General features: G+C 45.8%; 2 protein-coding genes across 5 annotated transcripts in view; one reads left to right on the top strand and one right to left on the bottom strand.

Annotated features, from left to right (window-relative positions):
* Positions 1–18,894, bottom strand: part of HDLBP (high density lipoprotein binding protein) — a 72,608-nt gene extending 53,714 nt beyond the window's left edge. The window contains exon 1 of the mRNA XM_040450389.1: positions 18,786–18,894. The gene's annotated coding sequence lies outside the window, so the exon portion shown is untranslated. The remainder of the gene's footprint in view (positions 1–18,785) is intronic.
* The window catches only part of SEPTIN2 (septin 2), a 35,340-nt gene continuing 30,341 nt past the window's right edge, over positions 18,712–23,710 (top strand). For 2 of the 4 annotated variants that reach the window (XM_040450392.1, XM_040450390.1), the window contains exon 1: positions 19,093–19,189. Coding sequence is in view for 1 of the 4 variants with exons in the window: in XM_040450393.1 (XP_040306327.1) it covers positions 19,839–19,844 (6 nt within the window). In the remaining 3 variants the exon portion in view is untranslated. Of the gene's footprint in view, positions 18,826–19,092; positions 19,190–19,755; positions 19,845–23,710 lie in introns of those variants that run through there. The other 2 variants (XM_040450394.1, XM_040450393.1) reach the window with 2 other exon arrangements.

Genomic DNA, 23,710 nt, shown 5'->3' with positions numbered 1-23,710 from the left:
GCTATGACTTCTTGAAGCCCTCCTCTACTAAAGATACATGCCAAAGTATTTATTTACAAGTAACACAAAATCTGAGATTTGCTTTAAAATAAAATACTCAAGGGGCGCCTGGGTGGCTCAGCCAGTTAAGCATCCGACTTCAGCTCAGGTCATGATCTCACAGTTCATGAGTTCAAGCCCCATGTCGGGCTCTGTGCTGACAGCACAGAGCCTGGAGCCTGCTTTGGATTCTTCATCTCCCTCTCTCTGTCTCTCTTCTGCTTGCTTGTGTGTGTGTTCTCTTTCTCTCTCAAAAATGAATAAACATTAAAAAAAAATGTTTAATGAAATAAAATACTCAAAACTAAAAATGTTTGGGGGGGGGCAGAGGAAAACAAACCAAAAATGGCAAAATGTGACAATTGTTAAAGTTGGTTTATAGGTGGGGCACCTCGGTGGCTCAGTCGGTTCAGTGTCTGACTCTTGGTTTCAGCTCAGGTCATAATCTTGTGGTTTGTGGGTTCAAGCCCCACATCCAGCAGTACAGAGCCTGGTTGGGATTCTCTCTCCCTCTCTCTCTCTGCCCCTCCCCCACTCATGTTTTTTCCCTCCCTCTCTCTCAAAATAAATAAACTTTTATTAAAAATTTTTTTTTCCAATGTTTATTTATTTTTGGGACAGAGAGAGACAGAGCATGAACGGGGGAGGGGCAGAGAGAGAGGGAGACACAGAATCGGAAACAGGCTCCAGGCTCTGAGCCATCAGCCCAGAGCCTGACGCGGGGCTCGAACTCACGCACCGCGAGATCGTGACCTGGCTGAAGTCGGACGCTTAACCGACTGCACCACCCAGGCGCCCCTCAAAATAAATAAACTTTAAAAAGATGCTGCCAAAGCTGTACTCAGAGGGTGAATCAAACGTATAAGTTTTATTATAAGGAAAAATGAAGATAAATGAGCTAAGTATTCAAGTCAAATGTTAAGAGAAAATCAAAGAAAGTAGAAAAAATAAAAGAACTGGTGAGATAGAAAACAAAAACAAGAAATAGCTGACCTGATCAATCAAAACCAAAATCAGTTTTTCTGAAAATAGCAATGGAAGAGCAATTAACTCCTGCTAGTCTTACAAAGAAAAGAACACACAGAGAATACAATGTCACAATGATACAATACTATCCTTGCTTGGTTTTGAAATAAGAACCATTACAAACGGCAGTAATTATGTCTTCTGGTAGCTCCCAAGGAAGTAAGAGCTTCTTTGCCCCATGGGGCCCCAACAAATTTATTTTTGTATCTCACTGGCATTAATTGGGTTCTAAGCCCACCAGGGGACCAATAACCACAGTCAAGGGACCAAGGGGATAGGATATGTCTATTAGCTGTGGCCAATCAGGGTCCACCCATGCAGCTGGGCCCTTTCATCCAAAACACACAGTTTGTACGTGGTGAAAAGGGTGGCCCCCAGAGGCAAATCAAGGCACTGTTTGCTTCCCCAATCAATGAGTGGGTGCTGCAGAGAAAAGATCTTAACTACAAACCAGTTTACAAACATGAAAACTTGTCAACAAAACACCAAACCAATAAATCCAGCACTTAGTTTATAAAATAAGACATCATGACTAAGTAGGGTCTGTTCTAGGGATTCAGTAAGGATTCAATCAGGAAATGTATGCATCTCAAATTTATAGCTAAAAAGAGAACATATATACATATACGTACACATATACATACATACACACACACACACACACGACCTGATAGAGGGCCATTTAAAAAATGCTCAAAAGAATGTGGAAATTCAGTGTCTGTTCCTTGTTTCCTATTGAATTTAACATCAGCAATAGAAGGAAAAGGCTATATGAAGAATATTTCCAAGAGATAAAATATATCATGTTTGTGTAAAAAGTATCCAAATGGCAAGGATGTCTACTACTGTCACAGAGTGTCAAATATGCAACCTAACTAGATGTAATTAAGCAGAGACAAATGTCACTATTTGCAGATGACCATCTTAGAAGTCATAGAAGTACTATAACAAAAAGCTAGGAAAACTGAAGGAAAGTTTAATACATCAGCCATACAAAGCACACACAAGCACACACACAACACACGCTAAAGGCCCATATCACGGAGATGATGCCAGGTTTCAGTCCAAGAGACTTCTCACAAAGATGTCTGTCCCTTGCAAGTTCATCTACACCCTCAAGGAGATGCCCAGTAACATCTGTGGTAGGCTGAAAACGGCCACCTGGAGGCACCAGCTCCTAATAGGTGGAACACAAATGTTAACTTATTTGGAAAAACAGTCTTTCCAAATTAAGTTAAAGATCTTAAGGAGGCTGCCCTGGATTATCTGGGCAGGTGCTAAATGCCACTGTTAAGTGCCCTTATAAAAGAGCAGCAGACAGACCCCACACAGAAAAGGGAGCTGTAAGAGGACAGAGGCAGAAACTGGAGTGATGTGGCCATAAGCCAAGGAGTGTAGAGGCAGGCACCAAAAACCACATGAGGCAGAGAACAGCTTCTCCCCCAGAGCCCACAGAGGGTGTGTGTGGCCCTGCCAGATTTCAGATTTCTCACCTCCAGAACTGTGAGAGAGTAAATTTGTGTTGTTTGAAGCTACTAAATTTATGGCAATTTATTAGGGCATCCCTAAGAAACTAACCCAACATCCCAGGAGCTTTTTTTTTTTTTTTTTTACTGTAAAAAAAAGTTCCCAAATCCACCTAAAATCTGCCTAGATTATTTGGCCTCAAAAGAAAAAAAAAAAAAAAAAGAGTTGAGATTCAAACACTAGCAAAACACATGACAAAGCAATAGTAACTAGTACTTGGTGTTGGTTAAGAAAGAGGGAAAAGTATGAATGAAACAGTCTCATGAGTACTATGAGTTTACCACTTGATACAAGTGCCCCTCCAAATTAGTAAGGAAGGATAGCAACAGACAGAAGTGGGCCAATAACAAATTTCCATTTTGGAAAAATATAAATATTGGTCTCTATCTCATGCTATACACCAAAATTCCAACTGCATTAGAGATCTGAAAGTAAAAAATCAAGCCTTAGGGAGTTAGAAGATTGAGGAGAAAAGCCAGTGATTTGGGGGCGCAAAAGTCTACCGAGGATACAGACTGTAGACACCATCAAGGAAGGTATTGACTCATTTGACCCTCGTAAGAGGTTAAGAATTTTATATAGCACAGATCATCTACTAGAGAAGTTAGGATACAAGTAAGAGTTCTCTGTTTGGCAAACATCTCAACAAGCTAGGATGTGATCACACAGTTCATAGAAAAGTAATACAAACCACACATAAACAGGAATGGACGTTCATCTTCACTCAGCCCTTTATGAGATCAACAAACATGAATAAAAGTGGTGCAATTTTGGGGGCCTGGTGGCTAAGTCGGTTGAGCATCTGACTTTTGATCTCAGCTCAGGTCTTGATCTCAGGGTCATGAGTTCAAGCCCCCTGCTGGGCTCCACATTAGCCATGAAGCCTACTTAAAAAAAAAAAAAAAAAAAAAGTGGTACAATTTTTCAAATGGTGAGGAAAAACAGGCTACTTGACTATTGGGGATGTGTAAAACCAGAAGGCAATTCAAAAACACATCATGAAGAAACAGACACACAATCCAATTCGGCAATCACACTTCAAAGAAGCCACTCTCCAGAAGCACCTGCAGAAGAATGCAGAAGGCATAGGTCTAACACACAGAAGAAAACTCACAGAAGCTCCGTCAAAGGCAAAGAACTAGAAAGAACACAAGTTCGCAAAGGTGAGCAAGTGGTAACTACACGGTGACATGTCCAAACCACAGTAGGCACGGTCTCAAACAATGAAACGACGGTTCAGGTAATGACCTGGAGAGAGCAAAAACAGTATACAGGGCTTTATTTTTTAAAAATAGACTATGGGCTTCCCTGTAAGAGGGTGTCCACATCACTGGTGTTTTCACAGCCCAGGTGAAGTGGCAGGCCACTTCCATGGGGTGGGAACGTTGCAGAGGCTGAGTGAGGTGAAGAGGGCAGAAGACATCCATGCAGGAGATTGGTTAACACACAGGGTTGACTACTCAAATAAGCAAATACATTAAGGGATACTGGAATCAAGGAGTATCATCGTTGGAAAAGACAGCTACCAATTTAAAAGGGAGAAACTGGAATGAACACCAACATACCTGATCGGAGTTGGAAGTACTGGAATGAACTCATGTGTTTCAATAGAGAGAAAAACTCATGTTTTACAACTGAGAGATAAAAGTAGACATGACTGTGTCATAAACACACACGTGTGCATATGGGTACCTGTATATACACGTGTGTGTGTGCGCGCACACACACACATATTCTGTGGCTCTCTCCACCGAGAGGACCTGGGTCAGTAATACTTCAACAACAACCTACCTGGTGCCCAGACTCTGCTTCTCTTAGTACCACTTGCCATAAAAGGAGGTGTCTTTGAAGAAAAAGGCTGATTCCAGGTCCAGGGAAGGGAAGGTACGTGAAGAGCCCAGAGTGTCTTGCTGTACCAAAAAGTAAGAGTTTCTAAGCAAATATGGGGGAAGCTTCAGAAGGACACAGGAGCCAGCTTTAAGGGGGGCACTCTCCAGTCAATACGAACATTACCGTAAGTAATGATAAAGGTTGATAATGTAAGTAAAATGGGCAACGGTTAGCCTATATTGATACAGACACATGACCAAAATGAAGATTTGACAGGAACAAATATTTAGCTTCATAAGTAGCTCCCCAGCATGTACTTATTAATGGCACAGACTCCACAATGGAGAATCTGGCAGACACCACCTTAATCAGCAATCAAAGTGAGCACCGCTGATAATGGGACAAACTGAACCTGTGTGCCATCTGACAGAATGCAGAGAAAACCCAGAATTCCTTCTGTGCTATTCCAGCCAAAATAACAAAGCCTGAATCCAATGCAAATGTAATACACACTGAGGGACATTCTACAAAATAAGTGTCTGTACTCATTAAAGGACGAGACCAAGAAAGCCAAGGCAAGATGGAATAAATAGTCCTGTTTGTTGGTTTTTGTTTTTTTATGCTTGTTTTATTTACTTTGAGAGAGAGAGTGCGAGCAGGGGAGGGGCAGGTGGGAGAGAATCCCAAGCAGGCTCCACACTGTCAGCACAGAGCCCCGACGCAGGCTTGATCCCACAAACTGTGAGATCATGACCTGAGCCAAAGTCAAGAGTCGGACGCTTAACTGACAGCCACCCAGGAGCCCCATAAATGTTTCAGTTTGAAGACTACAGAGACCCAGCAATGAAATGTTATTGTGTGCTTCTGAGTGGATTCTTCTGGTGAAATGTGAATGGGTCTGAAGGTAGCAAAGCATTCTTGTTAACATCCTGGTTTTGATGGTTGTATTGTGGTTAAGGAGGAAGAGTATCTTATTTGTGGGAAACACCCCAAAATATCCAAGGGTGATGAGGATTCATGTGCCCAATTTACTCTCAAATGGTTAAGAAAGTGTTTTCTACCAGTCTTACAATTCCTCTGTAAGATAGTTAAAAAAAAATTAAACATACTTTTTAAATATCTTTTTTTAAATTAAATTTTATTTTTTGTGAGAGCACTCACGGGGCCTCGTGGGGGACAGGCAGAGAGAGAGGGAGAGAATCCCAAGCAGGCTCCAACCCACGACCCTGAGAGCATGACCTGAGCCAAAATCAGGAGTCAGATGCTTGACTGAGCCAGTCAGGTGCCCCTAGAACTACTTCTTAATTTAAAAATAAATAAATAGGGGGGCGCCTGGGTGGCTTGGTCGGTTAAGCGTCCAACTTCGGCTCAGGTCATGATCTCACAGTCCGTGAGTTCGAGCCCCGCGTCAGGCTCTGTGCTGACAGCTCAGAGCCTGGAGCCTGTTTCAGGTTCTGTGTCTCCCTCTCTCTGCCCCTCCCCTGTTCATGCTCTGTCTCTCTCTCTCTCTCTCTCAAAAATAGGTGAACGCTAAAAAAAAAAAAAATTATAAATAAATTAATTAATTAAATAAATAGGGGCGCCTGGGTGGCTCAGTCGGTTAAGTGGCCGACTTCGGCTCAGGTCATGATCTCGCAGTCTGTGAGTTCGAGCCCTGCATCGGGCTCTGTGCTGACAGCTCAGAGCCTGCAGCCTGTTTCAGATTCTGTGTCTCCCTCTCTCTGACCCTCCCCCATTCATGCTCTGTCTCTCTCTGTCTCAAAAATAAATAAACGTTAAAAAAAAATTTTTTTTAAATAAATAAATGACTGATCTTCGAAATAAACAAATGACACTGATCCTTCAAATTCAAAGTTGATTACATGTTTATTTGTTGGGCTTGGTGTGTATCTCACTCATCTTCTATGTAGCACAACAAAGTTTTATCTCCATCTTACTAACCTCCATTATACGTCATCTTCTCGAAGTTCATAAACACAGATTTTCAAACCATCACAAAGTGTCAAGGAAGCTGCTGACAGCACAACCTGAGACATGCACAGCTGCTCATCCCGGACGACAGCAAGGTCAGCATGGGTCCCACACCAGCCCCCCAACAGAAGGCAGGAGCCTCTCGGTGCTCCTCAGGCTTTTCAGACACCACACCCACAAGGGAAATGCACAGAACGCCCCATCTGAGCTCGCACTGGGAACCCCAACAACAGACCCAGAGACATCAGCAGATGGGGTGAGCCACGTCATGTAAAAGGAGCACTGCCCAGGGCGGGGTGAGGAGAGCGACCATGTCATTTAGCCATGGCTTACAAGAGAGGAAAGCACACACACAACCACCCTACCACTTCAGGACCAGTGAGGAGAGAAGACAGACGAAAAGTACATTTTGGAATTAAAATATTCTTACCAAGGGTCACCTGGGTGGCTCAGTCGGTTAAGCGTCAGACTCTTCATTTTGGCTTGGGTCATGATCTCACGGTTTGTGAGTTGGTTTGGGAGTTCGTTGGGCTCTGTACTGCCAGCGCAGAGCCTGCTTGGGATTCTCTCTCTCCACCCCTACCCCACTCACGCAGGTGCATGCACGCTCTCTCGCTCACTCTCTCAAAATAAATAAGTAAACATGAAAAAAACAAAAAATAAAATTCTTACCAAATAAGGGCTAACCAGGCTACAGCCTTCAATAAAGCCACATGCCCGAATGATAGCAGACAATCACTATACAAGTCAACTCCAGTGACCTCAGATGGAAGGGAAAGACCCACAGACCACACTGAATCCTTCACATTCATTTCCTCCTTGGGGATTTAGTCCTAAAACTACCAGCACAACCTGAAACCAACAAGACTGCATTGGAAAGAAATGGAAAGGCTGGAGGTTTACACACACAGTCTCCGGCTCAGCAGCATCTCCAGCATGAAGCATACCCGAAACCCCAACCACCCCAGAACAAGGTGAGGCTGACCTAGCAAAGGCCACATGTCTTTCACGGATCAAAGGCTTCTTTCTACCCACGCTTCTACAAATTGACTGCTGACTCTCCCGGAGCAACACCATCTTTTTCTCTCTGTTCGCCCAATCTTTCAGAAAAGAATCGCCCTTACCGATCTCAAGGGGACATGGTGATCATCTTCAGCACCTGTATAAACTAAGGAGGGGCCCCGAAAGCCCCGAGTGCGACGGGTCCCTCTGGCTGCAGCTGGCTCTTGTCTGCACGTCCCAGACGCTGCTGCGCTGAGCACCGGGAGCCAAGGGGCCCCGCTCACAGGCAGCCTGGCAGCACTGCTGAGCTCACTGGCGGGCGACAAAGGCAACACAGAACTTTGGTCTCATGGGCTGGCGAGTCAGCGCCGAGCATAAGCAAGTGTATCAAAATAGAAGCCTTGTTTCAAAAGAAAAAAATTGTATTCTTAAAATTGATCTCACAAACACTGCTTTAAGCTGGTACTTCAGGACCACCTAGCTAATATTCTATACACCAGAAAAAGTCAAAACAGCACACATAATTCAGCAATTCCATTTGAAAGGTAGTTCTAAATGAGCTAAGTAGCAATAAAATCAGAAAGCACACCACACAAGAGTGTAGAGCAGCACATACTTGTGATTTTGTGCACAACAGGTGGCAAGTGCCCGGAGCCCACACTTGTCCTCACCGGATGCCCGACGTCCAGGAGTCAGTACACTGTCTCCACCAGGAAGAACACAAAGACAAAAGTGAGCGTCAAGTCCCAAGCAGACACGCTCCAGCCCCTTCTCTAAGTCATGGGCACCATCAATAACACGGTTCACAACTGTCAGAACGGCACAACAGAAAGGTGGAAAGGTTCACGCAGGGCTAGCTTTTCCTCTCATGTTATTTTTTAATTATAAAACTAAAGAAAGTTAAACAGAGGGCCAAAAGTTTTCAACCCTAGATAATAAGGAACCAGAAACCACACATCTGACACTGAGGGGTCGGCCCTGGGAAACGAGAACACTTCTCAGCAAGTCACTCACCTCAACCAGATCTTAAAAACAGCAACAAAAAAAAAATGCCAAATACCTGACCCCCTTTCCGAAATGATTTCTTCTAGCTCTCTCCGTCTGGTGGTGTTCCTTTTCCTTCCTACCTTTACTTGTTCCGAGAGGTCTGGTCCTTTCAGGGTGTCGTCTCTAGCCTAGCCACTTCCCCTAAGGCTGTTTGTGGAGGCCAGCTCTCTCTGGAGCCTCCAGATGCAAAGCTCCTGGGAGGGCGGGCACGGTTGCCACGCAGGTAGCTGCCATCAAGGCACCTGCACGCAGGCTGCTCCCCCTCTCCCAGGAACCATACGCACCCACAGGCTTGCAGGGTGCCTCAGAACCAGGGATTAGAGGAACTCGGCCCCCTCGATGGAGTCACTGGCCCACAGCGCCTTCCCTCCCAGCCCCATTTACTGAACTGCAGCCACACAGGGCCAGTGACGCACAAAGGCCTGACACACCCTACCACCAGCAAGTTCGCACAGCAGAACCTCCCTTGACGGGCAAAACCATTTCCACAACACTTTCTGCGTGTGGCAAACGACAATACTTGCTAAATGCACCAGGCTCAAGTTATCTCCCCTCTCCAGAAAGAAACCAAAAGTAGCACTGGTCCAGCCTGCACTGTATCTAGAAGCTTCAAGCACTGCCATCATCACCCTTGCTGGTTGATGGTGTGTCCTGCTCCTGAGTTGGGGGAGAGAGCTGAGCAGTGTTCACAGGGTCCCCTCTCACCCAACACAGCAAGGCCAAGAATTACCGCTCTGCTTCATAAATGTGGTCCCCGGCGCCATCCACATGCCCGAGGTGAGATGCTAGAAGGTTCGCACAAAGAAATGAATGCTGATAAAGACAGGGTCTAGAAAACGAGCACAAGGAGACAGCTTTATGCCAGAACACCAGGCCAAGCAGCAGCCGGCCCCTAAACGGTGTGCTACACGGAGAAGGCACATGCTCTGAATGCTCTTGGATCACAACGGTTTGTTAATCCGAGCACATCCAAACCTCAGGAAAAAGTTACTCCACGGTCGGCTGAGGCCACAAATTCAACAGCAGCTTGAAGAACACAAGAGCAACACGTTGGGACCTGGCCTTTAGACTGGCTTGTTGCTCTGTCCAGCGTACCCCTGAGTCTAGAAAGCTATTCTGGAATTCAGCAGCCCGCTGTAATTCACCAAAAGTTAGCAAAAGACAAGTGCTCAGCATATTCCCATTTTAGTAATCAACGCTGTCCTGCCTATTCATTCCCTCACAGCACACACAGGTTATCTGCCACAACCCCGTTACTCTGCTGTGTCACAGGGATCCAAAACAAGCAAAAGCCTACCGATGGCTTATCCTATAATGCAGACAGGGACGGGGCAGGTAAAACCAAGAGAGGACTTACTCCACGAGGCCTGCACATCCACCAGATGATGTCAGGGAGCCGGTGGTGCTGGGTTGCCGTAACAGGACGGAAACACCAGACCAGAAGGAGTTCAGAGAAGAAAGCGGATCCCGTACAGCGGCCACACATGGATGGACAGCAGCTGTCTACAGGTTACCGCAGAGATGGGCCCTGCACGACTGCGCACTCTAGGAGTGGAACTTCCATTTCCCTCCACTTCCTTACCTGAAACTTGCTGATACTTGGTGAGAAATTAATCTTTGATGATTGAACCAAGGAAAGAGATTCAAAAGTCTAAGGGGTGCAAGACAATTTTAGTATTTATTTCAGAGTAGACCATCTATCTTGCTGCAAAGGCTTGGACGGCCCCACTCTTGGGCTAGAAAAGAGTGTGTGGATAGGATACTGCCTTCTCCACCCCAAGCTTTGGAGGAGCCCTAGAGACAGCAAGGAAACACCAGATAAACAGGTCAAGGCTGAATGTTTACATGTGTCGAACTTCTAAAACTGGCGTCAAAGACAAGGATGGAACAGTTACGGATCTTGATTGGGCCCCGTCTCCATTCCTGTAAAAAGGAGCTGCTCTCAATGGTGGTACCACTGTGAGGATTGAGTTAGCCCATACGTCGTGCTCCACCAGAGCGCACACAATAGGCTCCGTGAGGACGGTCTATTACCACCACCCTCCTGGAGATCTGTGATGTGAGGGCTCCAACAGTACGGGCAACGCGGCCCTAAACCAGCCACTCGTGCAAGGAGCTTCGTCCAGGCAGCCTCCACTCTTAACTGGAAAATGGAGCCTATGACAGCTACAGCCCAGAACCCTTCTAAGGACTAACCCTGCAAAGCAGGCCTTCTCAACCTCAGCCCTGCTGACCTCCTCAATCAGACAATTCTTTGTCACGGGCTGTCCTAGGCACTGTAGGATGCCTAGCACCTCTGGCCTCTAACCACTAGATGCCAGTAGCACCCGAGTCACGACAACCAAAAAAGGCTCCAGACACTGCCAGATGTTCTCTGGGGGCCAAAATCACCTGGGTTGAACCACTGCTGGAAATAAAGGGCATGGGGCCTGTTGCGTAGGAATCAGCAAATAAAAGCTTTACTAGGCAAAGCTTTTCCTATCACTTGTGCATCCTTGAAATGGGTCACAGAATGTGCTACATGTGCCGTCCTTCCAAACTTGAAAACTGAGTTTCTGACAAACTGAGTCAGTTGATCAAGTGTTCTGTGCTATCAGAAGGGTAATAACAACAAAATTTCAGATTCAGCTTTCTTATCTTTAAAAAGAAGGAGCTAAAGTCCTATAGGTCAAGAAACACCCTGAGTCACAAAGGTGATTAAGAATGGGCCCTAGGGGCACCTGGGTGGCTCAGGTGATTAGGCGGTTAAGCACCAGACTCTTGGTTTCAGCTCAGGTCATAATCTCAGTTTCACGAGTTCAAGCCCTACGTCTGGCTCTGCGCTGGCAGCACAGAAACTGCTTGGGATTCTGTCTCTCCCTCTCTGCTCCTCTCCTACTTGCTCTCTCAAAATAAGTAAATAAACTTAGGGGCAGCTGGTGGCTCAGTCGGTTGAGTGTCCGACTTCGGCTCAGGTCATGATCTCATGGTTTGGGAGTTCAAGCACTGCATCAGGCTCTGTGCTGACAGCTAGGTGCCTGGAGCCTGCTTCAAGTTCTGTGCCCCCCTCTATCTCTGCTCCTTCCCCAGCTTGTGCTCTCTCTCTCTCTCTCTCTCTTGAAAATATAAACATTTTTAAAATTTTTTGAAAAATAAACTTAACAAAAAAAAAAAACAAAAACAAAAAAAGACTGGGCTCCAAACTGAAGTCCAGGCCTCCTGACTCCTAGTCCGGTGAGGACCACCTCCCTCACTTTACAAATGTCTCAACACTTTGTCCAGTCTGGCAGAAAGAGCAAAGGCCTCACCATCTATACTAACGGACAAGCACTGCTGTTACGTCTCACAAGGTCCACCTTCAGCAATGTCTAAAAATACCAATTCATACAAATAAAAGGAAAACCTGAAAGAGTTTTCAGAAAACACTTATTTGTAAAAAAAAATTCATATAGATTGCCGAACGGTACCTGCTAACGAAATACTGGCTCCCTACTCTCCTTGCTCCAGATGAGGCCTGCTATTCCCATAGCAGGTGGGGTCTCAGGGTGCAGCTCAGCCTCCTGAGAAGCTCCTACACCCATGACAGACCCTGGGATAGGATGGGCAGGGGCCAGAAGGCCACATTAATACTGATTTTATTACCACTATAGTGAGTCTGCTGCAGTGCTGGTCTACCAAGGAAAAGGACTTTCATCATAAAAAGACTGTAGAACATGGAGGCACCTGGGTGGCTCTGTCAGTTAAGCAATCGACTCTTGACATTGGCTCAAGTCATGATCTCGTGGTCATGGACTGGGCCCCATGTCGGGCTCCGTGCTGAGCGTGGAATCCACTTGGGATTCTCACACTCTCTCTGCCCCTCCCTTGCTCGTTCTTTCTTTCTCACTCTCAAAAGAAATAAACATTAAAAAAAAATTGTAAAACACAACTACAATAAGACAACATAAAACTGGCAATTTCTCCTGATTCTTGTCTAAGAAATATCTCCAAAATTGTTTTATCTAAGGGTTTTTCTTGGATATGTAATACATGATTCAAATAAAAATATGATCATAGTATACGCATTGTTTTACCACTTGCTACACTTAATTCCATTTAAAAAAATTTTTTTAACGTTTATTTATTTTTGAGACAGAGAGAGACAGAGCATGAACAGGGGAGGGATAGAGGGAGACAGAGGGATCAGATAGAGGGAGACACAGAATCTGAAACAGGCTCCAGGCTCTGAGCACAGAGCCCGACACGGGGCTCGAACTCATGGACCGTGAGATCATGACCTGAGCCAAAGTCGGCTGCTTAACCGACTGAGCCACCCAGGCGCCCCGTCTTAATTCCATTTAAAATGCATCATGGCTGTGTTTCCAAATTTTATGTGCAAATTTCCCATTTATTAATAACTGCACGTTGAATGAAAACAGAAATTCTCTACTGATACTGCATGCTTTGTGTATGTATCTGATTACAAACACTGCTGGAAAACATATTCTCTGCTCACTAGAGCCAGCAACTCTACACACAGGAAAAATTCACACATATTCAATGATAAGACTAGAGGGGGGTACATGGATAGTCATTATAGAGGCAAAATTACCCTCCCAATGAGCTAAAGTATTTATACCCCACAACACCTGAGTACACATGCCCCCCCTCACACTTGATAACTAAAATGGTCATGTTTACTTCTTCCAACTTCTAGGTGAAATATGCATTCAATGTCAATTCTCTGACATGAGCAAAACTGAAATCTTTCTTTGCTTCCCGGCCATTTCAATTTCTTGACTGTGAAGACTGACCTTTTTCACCTCTTCTTTTCTGCTAGGGCATTTCAGCACACATGTAAGACAAAGGAAAACCCACACGTAGGCTACAAAGGAGTAGTAAAGAACAGAAGAATTACAAATGTAAGTGAAATTCATGTTGTAAGCTAAAAGTAACATTGCTGATGGACACCCAGGAAGAAAAATGATCAGAAAATACTATTAAAAAGGGCTTTTTTTTTTTTGCCTTTCACACCCTGGTTAAAGGCTGTGATTTTTCCCCTGGAAAGGGAACTAGAATCTTTGGAATGGGGGTACCCGTTACAATGGCGGGTGAGGCACCATTCTGAAGACACAGAAGTTCATCTGTAGTTACTGCAAAGATTGTAGTCTTCTCCCAAACTTGGCCCCCTGGACACAGGCGAGAGGCAAGAAGGTATTTTTGTGGAAAATCTGGAGAGACAGAAGGAAGCTGACAGAGTGCTGCAAGGAAATGGCCCAGCCAGTGCCTCTGCACTGAATGCCACAGCTGGCAAACCCCACCTACTGCCACATGAGCACAGGGAAAATACCACCAGATACCACGGAAAGGCTTCGATATGAAAGCCAAACCTCAAACAGAAAGCAGCCTGAAGTAAACTGTGACTTGGGCAAAAGAAAACCTTAACTCAGAAATGTCCTCAGAGAGATAAGAGGAGGTACAACAGCTATGAAACAAAACCAGGGTGTCAGAAGACACAGCGAGTAAGAGAACATTCCTAGAGAAATAAAGTGAGAACTCAACAGCACGTTCAGAATAAAGCTGAGAATATATTCCAGAAAGAAGGTGGACAACCTGAGCAAAACCAGAGTGTCAGTCCAGAAGGTACGATAGTCTAATTCTACAGAGAGAAAGTGAATGGGAACAAATCAAAGCAATAAATCAAGAAAAATGCCCAGAGTTAAAGAACAGGAGTTTCCAAATAAAGGAACCTAAAGTAAGGCAAGACATTAGATGAAAACTGACTCCAAGGGACATTGCTGCACTGGGTGTTTTGAACTTCAGAGAGACGATCCACTAAGCTTCAGAGAAGAAATAGCCACACATGAAGACCAAGGAATCAGAATGGCTGAAGCCTTCAGTAATAACCCTGGAAGTTAGAAGATGGAGCAAAATGGTGTCCAAGTCTCACTCAGATACATGGGTAGAAGTAAAGCACTTTTCAAACACACGTGTTCTCAAAACATTCCCTCTCATGCGTCTGTTCCCAGACGACTTCTTGAGGAAGTGCTTCATCAAAATGAGAGAGTAGTAAGTGAAGAGAGATGGAGACATGGGTTCCAGGAAACCAAGGACCCAACGCAAGTGGGTGGTGAGATCTTCAGGAAGATCCCAGCAGATGGGAGCCTGGGGGAGATTTATTCAAAAGGAGATTAATGAAATATTGAATTTCACCAGATAAAAAAAGACTCCATTCTTTCTCTTTTTAAAAATTTTTTTAACATTTATTTATTTTTGAGACAGAGTTTGAGCGGGGGAGGGGCAGAGAGAGAGAGGGAGACACAGAATGCAAAGCAGGCTCCAGGCTCTGCGCTATCAGCACAGAGCCCGAGGTGGGGCTCGAACTTGTGAACCATGAGATGATGACCTGAGCCGAAGTCGGCCACTTAACTAACTGAGCCACCCAGGAGCCCCCAAAAAGACTCCACTTCTTGAAAGAAATTTAGACAACTGTTGAATTTGGGGTTAAATTTTAATGACAAACATACAGAAAACTAAACACACAAAAAACAAGACTCACAAGAACTTCAGGGAAAACAAAACCTGATCCAGGAAAGGAAAAGCAATCCCATCACACCAGTTGCCTAGCTGTGAATGGCACTATGCAGTAAAAACTCAAACACTAAATACTGGACTAACCAAACTAACGGTGCATGTGCTTTAGGCAGCCGTGTATTTACACAGAGAAGGCAGAGCAGTGAAAGAAAGCTAGAAACTTCATATCCATTGAGTCAAGTAAGGAGACAAGGTGTGCAACAGGAGAGAAAAGAGCAATAACTGAGCAGGCGAACACGTGCTGTTTAGAGTCAGAGGCAAAGACCAAAGAAACCCACCAAGAGATGGACGTGTATGCTCTGCAGGAGAGGAGACACGACTGGGGAAGGAGATTCATAGTGTCTTCGTACAAGCCTTTCTACGTTTATTTCTCCTCCTTTTTTTTTTTTTTTTTTTTTAAACGCTTATTTACTTTGGGGAGAGCAGGGGAGGGGCAGAGATGGGGGACAGAGGATCCAAAGGAGGCTCTGTGCTGACAGGCTGACAGCAGCGAGCCCAATGTGGGGCTTGAACTCACCAACTGCGGGATGATGACCTGGACTGAAGTCAGACACTCAACCAACTGAGCCACCCAGGGGCCCTATTTCTCCTCCTTGAAACTACTTGAAGGTATAACCTTGATTGAAATAAAATTCATTTTTAACTTTAAAATTCATGAATGCCAATAAAAAGTATTAAGGCAGAGTACACACAACGTATTGTTACCAAATTAATGGCAAGCATCAAAATGACTAACACAACATGATGCCCAGACATGTCTGGAACAACACGTCTGGCTCGTCTCTAGCAGTATTCGAGGACCTTTAGTATGCCTGGCAGAACAGCCTACTAGGGCCATTGCTTCTAAAATGTCTCTGATTTTAGCACTATAAAACAACAACAAAAACACACAAAAAACAAACTTACTTTAGCCCAAACTAACTTGTGTCATCAATTTTTAAAATGGCATACCGATGAAGAGTTTGGTTTTCTTGGTTTTCAAATGGGAAATGTTGTGGTGTTTTCATAACTTAAGGGAAAAAGCATTTTGACTCACTGATGCTCTCTGGCTGTTTTTCCACTTGGCCAAAAACTTTTCCAATATGCATGCCGGACTTCTTGCTACCATAACGTGGCAACTGAGAACTCAGCTGTGTGCTGTGTTTCTTCCAGGAGCTTGGTTATTTTTTAATAGGAAAGGGATGAATCTAGCCCTGTGAGATGGATGTATGCTGAATGGGCCTTATCAAATGTAAGTACCACTTGGTACTTCAAAAAATGTGTTCTCTGCTCAAACCCTTTCGGTAAATAAACAAGTTTCAGATGGGAAGCATTAATGGAGAGCCTATCTCATCCACTTGTCACTAAAGCTCATATAAATCATCCAGGTGGACAATGTAATCACTTGAAATCCTGTCCAAGTTACAGTGCCCTAGATTGGGCTGACTGAAGGGCATAAAGTCCTTTATAACAGGACCTCGGGCAAGCCCTCTACCACTTGAGATGTTATTAGCAGCATGCCAAAATTCTCAACCTCTTGCCCATTTGTGCCACCAGCTATGGCTGTCACGCATCCCCTTGGCATAAGCTAGTCTTTCTATTTAGAACACCTCATCTTGGAAAAACCCTCATCCCCTAAACCAGTTCAAGAACCATATTCTTTGTAAAAACTTTCCAACAGTAACTACCGCCTCCTCCTTCACATCTCTGTATCTTGTATGTATCTCTACTACTGCACTAAAAACTCTGTAACCTAGTTACTTTACAAGTGAATACCCCATACTAGACCATAAGCTGCTTAAGGAAAAGAAAAAAAAGTCTATATCCTCTTTATCTTCATGACCCTAGAACGCTTAAAAGTATCTGGCACACAATTCCCAATAAACGCTTTTGAATTGAACTGCTGAAGTGAAGTCATGAGGCCGAACCAATAGCCCTAAACAAGAAAAACGAAGCAAAAGAAACACATAAAACTCGATGACCCAAGTTCTCCCATCAGGCTGCCGAGAGGCGGAGCTTGGCTAATGAGAAAGGGCCCTGTGCAGAGATCCAGCTGGGGTTGGCCCCAGAGGTGCCCAGGAACGTGGGCTGATGGCACCTTAGGAGCGTTCTCCTTAAACTCACTGTACATTTATCCAAGTGAGGCTAACCTGATTAGAGAAAATCAGGTAAGCCCATCAACAGTGCTTGGCACACAGAAGATCTAATGGAAGTTAGCGTAGGAAAGGAAGTTTAATCCTCACTGTAAATTATTTATCTGGCTTTTGAATGTTGTCCCTCAAGACTTGAAGGGGTGTGCTCCATTTTTCCCTAGCCTAAAAGTCTCATGATAGGCTGATGGTTGATGTTTCAGACCCAGAGAACTGGGAGTTCAAGCGATGGAAGACTTTTTTAACCAAATATCTTTTCAACTATTTTAAAACACCGCTTCCAAGTACCTTAATATCAAACGTACTTAACAAGGTTAGCTTGGGGGTGCTTATTTTTTATCAAAATCGTTAAACTTGAAGACGAGGTTTCATGCAATGTTTCAATACCCCAGGTTTGGCTCCATCCATGAACGCTAAAGTTATTCTGTAGGACAGCACTACCAGCTGCTTCAGACAAAAATCCTACTTGTGACGTGCCCTGTCGTAACAGGACCTCAAAGGGGCACCTGGGTGGCTCAGTCGGTTAAGCGTCCAGCTTCGGCCCAACTCATGATCTCACGGTTCGTGAGTTCAAGCCCCGCGTCAGGCTCTGAGTGCTAACAGCTCGGAACCTGGATCCTGCTTCAGATTCTGTGTCTCCCTCTCTCACTCTGGCCCTCCCCAGCTCATGCTCGCACTCCGTCTCTGTCAAAAATAAGTAAACTTAAAAAAAAAAAGTTAACAGGGCCTTGAAACCAAACTCAAAACTGAAGGACAAGTCACCCTGTTCCTGGAGATTCCACTCACCTACATCCCCGCAGAGGTTTCATCTGATCATAAATATTGTTTTGTAAACAATACACGGGGAGGTTTTCTCTTTGGATGCACACGGCGTGCAAACCCTCCTACAAAGTCTGACTCTCTTTTTCCGAGTCGATGGTAGAGAACACTTAGCAAGTGCCTAACGTGCCCTGTCGGTATCCCCCAGCGTCCCCAACACTGTGCCGTAGCCCATCAGAGTCTCAGCAACTGAGTTTGCGTTCGGTCGGGGTCTTGAAGAAAGGCGCCCTGTGCGAACGCATTTGGGTCCGACAGCTGTGGGCCTGCAGGCCGCCGACGGGGAGAAAGGGCACCCGGGCCGACGCGGCCCGGGCCGGGCGGGTCGCCCTCCCGTCCCCGAGCCGCGTGGCCGCAGTGGGCTTGGGGACGCGCCCCAGGTCTCACCTCGCGACCACACAAGTAGACCGCGAGGGGCCGTGCCCGCCACTCCCTCCCCCCGGGCGCAGGCCCCAGCACGGGCGCACGAAGGCCACGTCCCCGGGGACGGGCGCCCAACTCGATGGTCCGCGCACAGGCCCGCCGGCCCACGTGACCCGCAGCAGCCAATGGAGGCGAGGCCTCGGCACCACCGAGACGACGGCGGCCCGGGGCTAGACCAGCCCCAGTCGGCCGCTCTCAGTATCCTCCGCTGTCCCGCTCTGGTGCTCCCGGCTCGGTGCTGCCGCCATCTTCCCGGAGGAGAGGGCCAGAGGCGAAGGCTCCCGCCCCGTGGTCGCTCCGCAGTCTTACTGTGACCTGCCCTATCCCCGTCCGCCTCTCTTCTCCTCAGCAGCCACTTAGCTCCTTGTAAAGAGATGCCCTTCACCCCACTCTAGGTACTCACAAGGCAAAGACTCACATTACCTCTTCCACTTTATCAGCGTAAGGAAACCAAGCTCATAAGGTAGGAACTGTGGCGAAACAGGGACAAGCCGCCATCTTGGTAAAGGAGAAGAGGCTACGCTTGACCTCCCCCCCCCACCCCCAGCCTCTATATGGCCAACCGCCGTGGGAGGGGCACGGCGCCTGCGCAGAGGCGGAAAACGCGGATGGGCCTGCGCCTGCGCACTCGGAAGCCGGCGAGTGGGGGTGGGGAGGGAGGCCAGGTCGCGCCAGGGCGAGGACAGCGTTGACAAGGGAGCAGGGAGCGGGTCGGCGTGATGACGCCATCCGCGCACGGGGCGGGGAAGGGCGGGGCGCGGGCGGACGTCGGGCACTGGGCGGGTCCGCGGCGCGGTCGGTTACTGCTGTTCTTTGGCTTCTCCGCGGTGAGTGTCTTGCCGTGGGTTCCGCGGTCGCAGGGGCGTGAGCTGTGGGCCGATGCAGAAGCGGTGGGGGTCCGCTCGGGGCGGCGGTCGACCGGCTCCGGGGGCGCTCGGGCGGGGCGGCTTTTTGGGTGTGGGGGAGGGGCGGCAGGATCGGTGTGCCTGACCCTCCTCGACGCTCGCGGACTTTCCGCGAGCCCTCCCCGCCCCTTCCTCACCTTCCCCGGTTCTCCTACTCCTCGGGACCCCGGGCCCTCCCCCACCCTGCCCACCCGGGGTCCCCGGCCCTCCCCTACCCTGCCCGCCCCGGGGTCCCCGGCCCTCCCTGGCCCTCCTCGGGCCCTCACGGCGGGAGGTGTCCGGAAGAACCCGAGCGACCCCTTGCGCGTCCTGTGCAGAGTACGTGGACCACTCTGATAATGGGCCTGGGGCGCTGGCGGTCGTGGTTGGGGAGGGAAAGTCCGGGCTGCGTCCTGCGGGGCGGGTTTTGTCGTGCGGCTCTCCCGTTGTCCACCCCGCCGTCCTCTAGCCGAGAGTAAGCCTCAACAAGTCCTCGTTGTCTTGTTAAGTTTCCAGGCTCTTCCTGGCCGCCGATTAGAGCTGGGGCGAGGAGGAGGAGGTCCCGGCCCTGTGCACAGCTAAATCCGGAAGGATGGAGGTGGGGAGGGGCCGCCATTCCCATGAAAGCCTGAGATGTGGCGACCTGTGGCTGCCGTTGCTCTCAGTAAAAGCTCAGCTGGGATGGCCGCAGGACCCACAAGACCTGGCCACCTTTCTACCTTTCTGGACTCATTTTTATCAGCACCAGCCCCACCTTCTCTGTCCTCCCCCTTCCACAGACGCCTGACCCAGCGCCTTGAACTTTCCGTTCAAACTGTTGGGTCTTTGTCACCTTTGTTCTTGGCCCAAACCCTTCTTTTGGCTCGAAACCCGGTTACCTCCCCACCTTCTGCTCTGTTGTTAGAGATTCGGCCCAGAGTCGGTTTCCTCTGGCTGGGTTAGGTTTGCGCCTGGTGTCAGCCTTTATTCTCTGTGGTAGCTTTGTACCGGATTGTTGGTCTTTTGAGGGGCAGGAGATGTGTGAGTCTTGTCACCCTTACCCGTTGTCTAGCACGATGACCAGCACATAGGAAGTTCTCAAGTGTTTCTTGAGCGACTCAAATCGTAATATCTCAAAAGAAGTCTAATGTTCTAAAATAGTCTTGCCATCTTAGTGATACGTGATAGCGTAGGGGTCACGAAAGCTGTTTCCCAGTGCTTGTAATTTGAGGTCCCATTGTTTTCCGTTTTGGTAGCTCCCACTCGGACTTTCTTTGTACCAGCCAGTACCCTGACTCACAATGTGCGCTGCTCTGTCAGGTCCTGGCAACATACGGCTGTGAAGGTGATCCTGATGTTTTTTCCTGTTTTCCACTTTGATCTCTCGCCTGACCCAGAAGCCCAGTGTAAAGATCAAGGGCTTCTCAACCAGATCATATTTGCATTCTGACTGCTTTTGAGCTAGCGGGGTGACCCAGGGAAGTGGCGAGGGAAGGAAGGACCACCCTCTGTTGTCATTCCTAAGTGTGATTCAGGTCTTTTTAAATTTCAAAAGCAGAAAATGCTTTAAAAATTTTTTTTAAATGTTTTCCCCCACAGAGATGGGAACATCATAACTCATTTGGCAGTGGAATTGGGTTGAAGCCATTTTATATTCTGTGTTTGTGCCACTTTATGCTAACGGTCATATATGCCACTATAGAAAATACGTTTGATTGTGGAATGTGCTGCCCTAGAGGCCGTTGAGGATGTTGTGTTGTATGCTATACAAGTACCTTCCTCCAATCCAAAGAATCTGAATGCCAAACATTCCAAGAGTTCTGGATACGAGATTATGGATATTTGGAGTCCTATACTGCAGGGTCATTTTGTGGATTGGGGTAATGTATGCAAATATAAGAATAACATGTCTGTGGTTGGCAGTTATGGACAGTCCACTAGTATAAATACCACTAGCAAAAAAAAATGTACGTTTATTGCCAAGAATCCATTTTTATCCGTCTGTTTTTCATCTTTTGTTTTGGAAAAGTTGATTTGTTCTATGTGAATTGGGATGGGAGTATTGTTCTGTGGAAGCCATGTTCAACAACAAAAAAAATGTTTATTAAACAATTGCTAGCCTCTAGAATGAGCACAACCTGAAAGAATAAAATTTTCATTTGACCACATTGAGTTTAGGAGAGCCAATGGCCTGCACTCAGTGTTTAAATTAATCATAGTGGTTGGCATCCCGTGTTCTGGTTCTTCAAAAGTTCAACATTCCTCTTTCAACTTTCATTTTACATTAGTTAGTTCTAACCTGTATTGTTAGAAGATCACAGTGGATTCAAATTATATTTCAGGGAAAAAAAAACAATATGGAAGAAATAGGATATGACAAGAAAAACTTGATAAATTAAAGAATTCACAGCCTGTTCCAATAATGGTATTCTCCGTTTCCCAAACTTGTACATCCATGTAGCTCTTACATACCAGGAAACTGATAGGAGCAGTGAAAGTCCCCCTTTTCTCCTATGGGACATCCTCAGTCCTGCTCCACGGGGTAACAAGGTAAGGTGAACACAGGTGGGCTCGAGGTACAGCATCTTCAGGGTGCTTGCTGAAGGAAGTTGTTGAGAACCCAGGCTTCAGTGAGCTGAAGCAGGTCTGTGGGAGATCAGGGGAGACCTCCGTGATAGTCGTTTGTGCTACTGGGTTGGTTTGAAGTAAGATACATGTGATAGCCTATAAGGCAAGTGCTCACTCTTTTCCACCCTCGGGCACTTATTCTTTTATGTGAACTGAAGCTCATTTTATCCAGTCCTTTAGCGAAAAAGCCACATCAGAATTCCACTTGGGGTTGGACCACATTTATATACTAATTTGGGAGAAATAGAAATGATTTGATTCACATAGGGTCTGTTTTCTTTTTTCTAAGTTTGTTCTTACGTGTTTGGTTGCTTTTTGTTTTAATTCTGTTGTAAATGGCATTTCTCCCGTTTCCACTTCTTTATCGTCATAACTAAAATGGAGAGAAATTATTTATTTTATATTTGCCTTATATCTAGCTACCTTACTAAATTGTTATTTTAGAATTCTTGGACTATCTATGTTTTCTGTGTAGTCTTATCAGTGAAAAAGGTTGTTTTCTCATTTTGTTGTTTCACTGAATTCTCACTAAACTTGTCAAAGTGTAGTAGTATTCAGTAACCGTGGTGAGATTGCAATATGAAGATCTTAACTTGGATCTTACAGGAACAACCAGAAACAGACAATCAGAAATAGGAGTGCTGATTGGATATTATATTCAAAATTTGTTCATTTTCCTTAATAATATTTGTCATTTTAAAAAGTCCTTACTGTTAGAAATAAGGGATTCATAATCAAGGATGATGACAGCGGCAGAGGGGATATTTGAAACATTGAATCGATCATTGCTGAAGCTGGATGATGGGTGGTACATGGGGATTTTGTTCCGTTGTGTGTAAGTTTGGAATTTCTAGTAAGTATTTTAAAACAATTATGGTGGTAATGGACATCCCTACCTAATTAGTGATTGTAATTTAAATAGATTTAGTATTCTGTTGTTGAGAGAATAATATTTGACATTAATGTTTGGAAACACCCTGGATTATATTTAAGCAGTTTCCCTAGAGTTTTTATTAGAGTTTGTTGCTGAATTTTATCATATGACTTTTCAGCATCTATTCATATGTGATTATCTCCTTTAGTTTGTTGTAACAGCTTTATGTAGGTAGATGCTTTGGGTATATTTCTGGAACCTAATTGCTAGCAAATATTTCATTGAGAATTTTTGCATTTATATTCATGAGTGAGATTGACATACCACTATCTAGCCAGCTTGCTTTCTTAGGTATCTCTCTGGGTTTGTGGTTGAAGTTGTAGTGTCCTCATAAAATAAATTGGAGTGCTGTCCCTGTTTCTGTAGTGGCTTAAGTGACATGGGTGTCGGATAGAACTCAGCTCTAATTCTGTCTGGTTTTGGTCCTACCCCCACCTCCTTTTTTTTCTTTTAATGTTTATTTATTTTAAGAGAGGAGAGAGCGTGTAAGCAGGAGAGATGCAAAGAGAGAATCTCAAGCTGACTCCGTTGCTGGCACAGAGCCAGAGGCAGGCTCCATCCCACAAACTAGGAGACCATGACTTGAGCGGAGATCAAGAGTCAGATGCTTAACCACCACCCAGGCTCCCTAGCATAGTAAAATTTCTGAGGAAAAAAAGAGAGCCAGTCGCTTAACGGACTGAGCTGCCCAGGGGATGCGCTCCTCCTCCCCCCCCCCCCCCCGGTTTTCATTGGTATATTTTATTCAGCTGTTCAATACTATTAGTCAGATTTTCCAGTTCTTGGTTCCATTTTGGTAATTTATAGTGTCTAGGAAATCATCCATTTCTTTCGGGTTTTCGGATTTGTGACCATCTTTTTTTTTTTTTTTTTAATTTTATTTATTTATTTATTTATTTATTTATTTATTTATTTATTTATTT

This window comes from Herpailurus yagouaroundi, unplaced genomic scaffold (genome assembly GCF_014898765.1).
Source record: "Herpailurus yagouaroundi ecotype Mexico unplaced genomic scaffold, PumYag 202, whole genome shotgun sequence".
In the NCBI taxonomy this organism is placed as follows: Eukaryota; Metazoa; Chordata; class Mammalia; order Carnivora; family Felidae; genus Herpailurus; species Herpailurus yagouaroundi.
Note: the sequence above shows the minus strand (reverse complement) of the source record. Positions and strands in the feature narration are given on the sequence as shown.